Source organism: Carlito syrichta, unplaced genomic scaffold (assembly GCF_000164805.1).
Source record: "Carlito syrichta isolate Samal-C Ts95f unplaced genomic scaffold, Tarsius_syrichta-2.0.1 Scaffold130655, whole genome shotgun sequence".
In the NCBI taxonomy this organism is placed as follows: Eukaryota; Metazoa; Chordata; class Mammalia; order Primates; family Tarsiidae; genus Carlito; species Carlito syrichta.
This window is the reverse complement of record NW_007074751.1, coordinates 30,684-36,795: the sequence shown is the minus strand read 5'-3', so window position 1 is coordinate 36,795 and position 6,112 is coordinate 30,684. Positions and strand designations below refer to the sequence as shown.

Sequence of the window (6,112 nt, the reverse complement as noted above, 5' to 3'; positions counted from 1 at the left end):
TGCTTCTCTTTGTAAAAAGGAAGGGACATGTTTACTCTTCCCAGCAGATGTGATGTAGGAAGCTACAACTGCTGCCTCCTGAGCATGAGGAAAGGGCCAAGAGAATCAGAGACCCTGACCCCGAGCCCATGGAGACCCCACGCTGTAGGTCCACAGCTGTCCTTCTCCAGACTTATGAGGAAAATAATCCTTAGTGCTAAACCCATTATTAGGTGTGTTCTGTTAATGAGAAAAGTAGTTACCCACGTTAAAAAACCAAGAGACTTCACATAAAAGCCCAATACAAGGATGTGGATCTCTGTGTACTGGGATAAGCCTAAGCAACAGCAGCATAATGATGGGGATCACAGTACAAAGAACCCTGGGGGATTTATTGAGCTAGACATTGCTCAGAGGGGGAAAGGGAGCACTCCTCACACTGGGGGGGGCTGGAGGTAGCAGAGCTGGAGGTGGGGCCATGTGGGGGGTGGGGACTGGCCCAGCAGCAGGAGAGAGAGCAGCAGCAACAGCAGCAGCAGGCCCAGGACCCAGGCTGGGGTCAGTGGATGCCGAGTGACCCTGGTGGGGAGGGGGCAGAGTGCTTAGGTGGGGCCCAGGGGAGCCCCTGGTCTTCCCCGTGTCAAACTACTTCCCTTCTTCTGGAGATGCCTGGGGGCACACCTGAACCGCTGTGGGGGCCAGCAGAGCTGACCCCAGGGCCTCCTCTTGACTGGGACCAGCTCTTTAATCACAGGCACGAGGGCTTGCTGGAGTTCCGGCTGGGCGGGGCCGCTGGAGGTAAAGAGGGGATGGGAATCACCCCTGGGCTTGCCCCCAAGTTCCCTCTCAGTCCCTGTGGGTCCTGTTACCTCTCAGGAGGGCGTTCTGGGATGTCTCCAGAATGAGGATCTTCCGGAGGGATGGGGGGATCAGTCTGGGCAGACAAAACAGGTGAACCTGAAGCACTGGGTTGTAGATTGGGATAGACCCTCAGGCCAGCCCACTGGATATAAGTGACAACATAGAAGGTGCTGGAACTCCGGTATTAAGTGCATGAGCTTCTCTGAGACACGCTGTTAGGCTGGGTTCCTGGCTCTGTCAGCTTCCAGCTGTGTGTCCTTGGCATGTCATCACACCTCTTCATGACTCATTTTCCCCAACTTCCAGTCCCTACCTCACAGGGTTAACATGGAAACTGAATGGGTCAATGCAGGTAAAAGGTGGGGGGCAATAGGTGATGGCTCCTGGTACACACTGAGTGTTCAATAACTATGTGAGCTATTCAATATTGTCATTTCCATTTTCCATCTGATTCTGGAAGTATCCAAGCTCCCTGAGGGCAAAGACTCCATTTTATACAGGTGTCCATGCCTGTGCTGGGCCTAGCACAGCAATCCTACTCCTTGGAACCTGTCTTTCAACCTGTACTAGAAGCAGCAGGCACTTTAAGATCAAAGTCCCAAATATTCTTCCAGGGCCCAGGCCCAACCCACTTTTACAACTATCCCCATGTCTCTCTGGGAGGCCTCTTCACTGCAGGCCTCAGCCCTTCCCACCCCCAAATTGTTGCTCCATGGATGATGATGATGATGACATTAACAATGACAACAAATAAAAGCAGAACACCAATCCTAACCAGATTCTTTACCACCACCGCCTACTGTGCCAGGCATGGAGCCAGGCCCTTTATGATGTGATCCTGAATCCTCATTCCCGCCCTGGAAGATGGGTAAAGATTATCACCACGTGAGCTATGAGGAAGCCAAGGTGGAGCCCCCGTCTCTGTGGAAGGGAATACGATGTGGTGGGAGGAGGTGGGCTTTGGGGCCAGGCTGCTGGGAGCTGAGCATCCTTGGGGTCAGTTATCTTGGCTAGTTTGGACCCTGAAGAGCCCCAAGGGCTCCAACAGTGCCTGGCCCACAGTCAGGCAGACTACGTTGACTCCTGCATTCCTCAACTGAGGACCAAGGGCTCCCCACCTCTCCTCATCAAGTTTCTTTCCCTTCCTTTGCCTGAGAATAATCGGAATTACAACCCCCACCTGGCACTGCTGCTCGGAGGAGCAGAGGAGCCAGCTTGTGTGGCTGCAGGCAGGGGAGCTGCAGGGTGCTGTGCCCCCAGGGAGTTCTGAGGCTGGTTGGGGAGGACCAGCCCCTTCCCTCAAGTGTGGGCGCATGTGTGTGTGCATTATGCAGTCTGGGGGTGTAGCCAAGTCTGTAAGGCCTGTGGTGTGGCGGCTGTAGTCCTGTGTGGCGGGGCTGGGGTCCCCTGGGAACATTCTGGCCGCCCACTGGCCTCCAGGCCTCCCTCCAGCTCACCATTGTTCTCATTAGCTACAGTGAGGGCCTTGTTATCTCCTGGTCAAATGATTTTTCTTTCTGCTCCTGAGGAGTGGGGGTGTGAGATGGGGGCTTAGTAGAAATTGAAACGACTCAGTCTGTGGGCCTGAAGTGGATGAAGAATGGGGAGGAGTGTTGGAGATTGGGGACTGCCTACCATGGCTTGGCTCTCAGCTTCCTTCTCTTCCTCTCTTCTGGTCAACCTGAGGGCCAACAAAATCACTGCTAGCATCCTCCTCTTCTCCCTGGTTCCTTTTGCCTGCTGAGGGCTGGGAGGGAACCTTTAGAGCAAGGGTCTTAACACAGATCAGGCAGCATAGGGCCTGGGGGTGTCCTCCATATGTATTTTTCAGAGGAACTGTAACCAAATTATCAAAAAAGTTTGTGACCCCAAAAAGAATAAGGAGGCCTCTTCATCTCAGGTTAGGTTTCTCAGCCACTACTTTACCAGCTGATTCCCCTGTGGGGACCTGAAGCTTCTGGCTCTCTCACCCTCCAAAACACCAGAGACTCAGCTCTCCCTGAGGTCCCAGGACATGTACAGAAACTCCTACCCGCAGTTCTGCCCAGTAGGTTATTTTCAGTGACTCTCAATCTTACCACGTCTTGAGAAATAGACTCCAACTCAGTCCTCCCGGCCCATAGAATCCAATTGTTTGAGCTCTGTCCTGTCCCAAATCCTTTCTTTTAGGTGTGCAAGCCCCCAGCCTCTGCCCCTCCTAGGGTTACAGCAGTCTGAGCCCCTGAAGTGCCGCTTTGGGGACTCGGGCCTCAAGCTGCTAGCCTGAATGGCCCTCAGAGACCCAGACGTCCAGACCACCAGCCACTGCCTTCACTGGGGATCAGGGATCCAGTGCTGTAGCTGACACCACCAGCAGCTTCAGACCCACCACGCTGGGGAAACCCTCAGGGATATAGCTGTGAGGCCAGCCCCCATCTAGTAAGAGATTCAGGCTCCTGCGCCCCCAACCATTGCCCCAGTCAGACACATGCTATCTGATCCCTGAAATTTCTGCTTGGGACCAAGCCCCTCTCAAAGTCCAAGCCCTCACCTCTGGGCACCTTTAGGGGCTGTGGTATTCACCACCTTCCTCACCTCTAGCTTCCCAACCTGTGGTCACACTGCCCGGTCCTCCAGAAACTCAGATGGCACTGGCCTCCCTCCCTTCCACTACTGCTCAGCCCCTTCTCCCCTCCCTTCTCTGGTGACGAAGGAGGAGGTCACAGCTCTGGAGCCCCTATCCCGCCCAATCTCAGCTCTTCCCAGACAAGTCCAATTAGAGGCCAAAGCAGGCAGCCTCATTAGTTGCCGCTGGGAGCCTGAGAGAGGGGAGGGGAGAGGGAAGCACTACAGGAAACCAGAAGCTCCAAGGCCAGGGCCCTGGAGGAGGGTGAACCCAGATATCTAGTGCTTTCTGTATCCTCAGATGCTTGGGCACAGTCACCTAAGAATTGCACAACAGCAAAAGACTGGGGCTACATGATATACAGCTAAATGCTCACACCAGCCCTACTGCGAAGCACTCCATCTGGGTGGGATGTAAACCCAGGCTGATTCCAGATCCCCTCAGTGATCTTCCAATTGACTGAGAACTCTCCAAGGGGGTTCCCTAGAGGCCCTAGGAGAGGTGTGTTCAGTGAGCGAATGAGTGACTGAGCTATCTTTCTGCCTGACAGCTGTGTCTTCTTGTCTAAGAATCTCTGACACTAACGCCATTCTCCCAGGGCTCCATTCAGGCACGACTGGCAGTCAGGTGCCAGATATCCCAGGACGGTCTCCAGAACTGTCTTGGTCAGGGTCTGTCTTCCTCTTTCCCCAGATTTGCTAAGGGTCAGGCCTCACTCATCTTCCAGCCCACAGGCTCAGGGTCTATTCAGTGAAGGCAGGAATGAATGAGTGAATGAGTGACATGTGACTCCCTCAGAGTCCTTCTAGTCCTTGTACTCTAAACATCAGTGATCAAGTGTCACCTTGAGGCAGAGGGATGGCTCAGCTCCTTACCACATCGATGTCTCCTTCCTTCCTTCTCCAGGGTGTGCTGGCTCTTCCTGGAAGTTTCTCTGAGGAAACAGAAAGGTTGGGTCTCCTCTGACTCTTCTCACTCAAGACCATCTCCCTGGGCTTCAGCCGCATGCCTACCCTAACAATGCCCACTCTCTCCAAGTCCCAGATCCCATGTGCAACAGGTATCCTGGGCTGCAAGTTGGGGAAGAATTCACCACCCTCTCCTAAAACCTATCTCCTTTTGTGTTGCTCATGTGAAGATGATTCTATCATCCCCTCAGGAGCAGAAGCTAGAAACCACAGGGATTCTACCAAGCCCCCTTCTCCGGCAGGACCCAGGAGTCCAGGGATGTCCCACATCTCTCTCATACTCATCTTGGCCAAAAAGGAGATCAGCGTTTCCCTCCCAGGTCCCTAGACTTGGGCTGGCCCCATCAGCTTTCTCTCAGGATCTAGGGACCTCTCTGTTTTCTCCAGAGACATCTCACTGTTGCCCATGACTCAACCAACAACTTGATACTCTTTTCTAAGTACGTTCCCTGAATTCCAGTCTTGCACACCCAACTGCCTCCAGGTATCCCCTGGACAACCCTGAAGATTTCACCTCACAAGGTTGCCCCCCACAGCCCATCTGTCCTCATTCCCTGAAGGCCTCTCTTTCCTCCAATTATTTAACATCTTCCTCCCTCCCTTTAAAATAAACTCAAGCGTAAGTTTCTCTTTGATGTTTCCTTCAATTTCCCACCTGACATAGACACCCCTTCTCTGAGTTTCCATGGCCCAAGCCCCACCTCTAGCACTATGATCATCCTGCATTGTGATATCTATTTGCATGGTCTCTCCTGTCAGGACCTGAGCACTGGGGGCCTGGCCTTGAGTGACTCAGCTCTGTACCCCTGGACCCAGTGCAGGTGGCATCCTAAGGCCTGGGTCAGTCTTCTCCACAGACCTGTCTCTTAGCAGCATCTGAGAGCTCGAAACAGAAGCTCAATGTAACTTATACTTCCTCTGAGGGATGTGCAATGTAGCTTACACTTCCTCTGCCCCCCAACAAGCTGAGTGACGGTGGACATGTGATCTTTCCCTGGATCTCAGTTTCCCATGAGTAAGAGGATGAGGTGTGAGGAAGCCTACCACCCAGAGATACTGGGAGAGTTCAAATGAGAAACCAAACAAATGCTGGTGTAAAGAGAAGCGCAGAAGCTTTTCTCAACCCAGGGAAGAAGTGATCAGGGAAACAAGTTTCTCCTCTAAGGATGGAAAACAGCTTTGAAGTAGTATAGTTTTCAAGACAATACAGTGTTGTTTACAGAGCTGTTAACAATATTTTCCTTAAAAAAAGTTCTTCTGATACAGATTAAAATCTTATTTTTCAGTTGTGGACATTGAAGACAACTGTCAGTTGTTTTAAATTATGCAGAAATATAATTCAGGTAATTATGGAAGTTAGAAAATGATTATTGATGAGTTCAAGATTTCTTTTTTCTTTTTTTTTGAGTTGGAGTCTCATTCTGTTGCCCAGGCTGGAGTGCAGTGGCATGATCATGGCTCCCCGCTGCCTCGACCTCCTGGGCTCAGGTGATCCCACTGCCTTAGCCTTCCAAGTAGCTGGAACTATAGGCACGTGCTCCCATATCCGGCTTACTATTATTTTTTTTAAATTTATTGTAGAGACGAGGTCTCACCAAATTGCCCAAGCTGGTCTCGACCCCCTGAGCTCAGGGCAATCCTCTCGTCTCGGCCTCCCAAAGTGCTGGGATTACAGGCTTGAGCCACCGCGCCCGGCAGA

General features: G+C 52.3%; 1 protein-coding gene across 1 annotated transcript in view; it reads right to left on the bottom strand.

The window, feature by feature from the left end:
• Positions 1-347: 347 nt before the first annotated feature.
• The window catches only part of CCDC155 (coiled-coil domain containing 155), a 22,684-nt gene continuing 16,919 nt past the window's right edge, over positions 348-6,112 (bottom strand). Inside the window, exons 15-19 of the mRNA XM_008049177.1 lie at positions 4,321-4,379; positions 2,476-2,521; positions 849-913; positions 661-771; positions 348-558 (exon numbers count right to left, since the gene is read on the bottom strand). Coding sequence (XP_008047368.1) covers positions 414-558; positions 661-771; positions 849-913; positions 2,476-2,521; positions 4,321-4,379 — 426 coding nt within the window. The 3' untranslated portion in view covers positions 348-413. The remainder of the gene's footprint in view (positions 559-660; positions 772-848; positions 914-2,475; positions 2,522-4,320; positions 4,380-6,112) is intronic.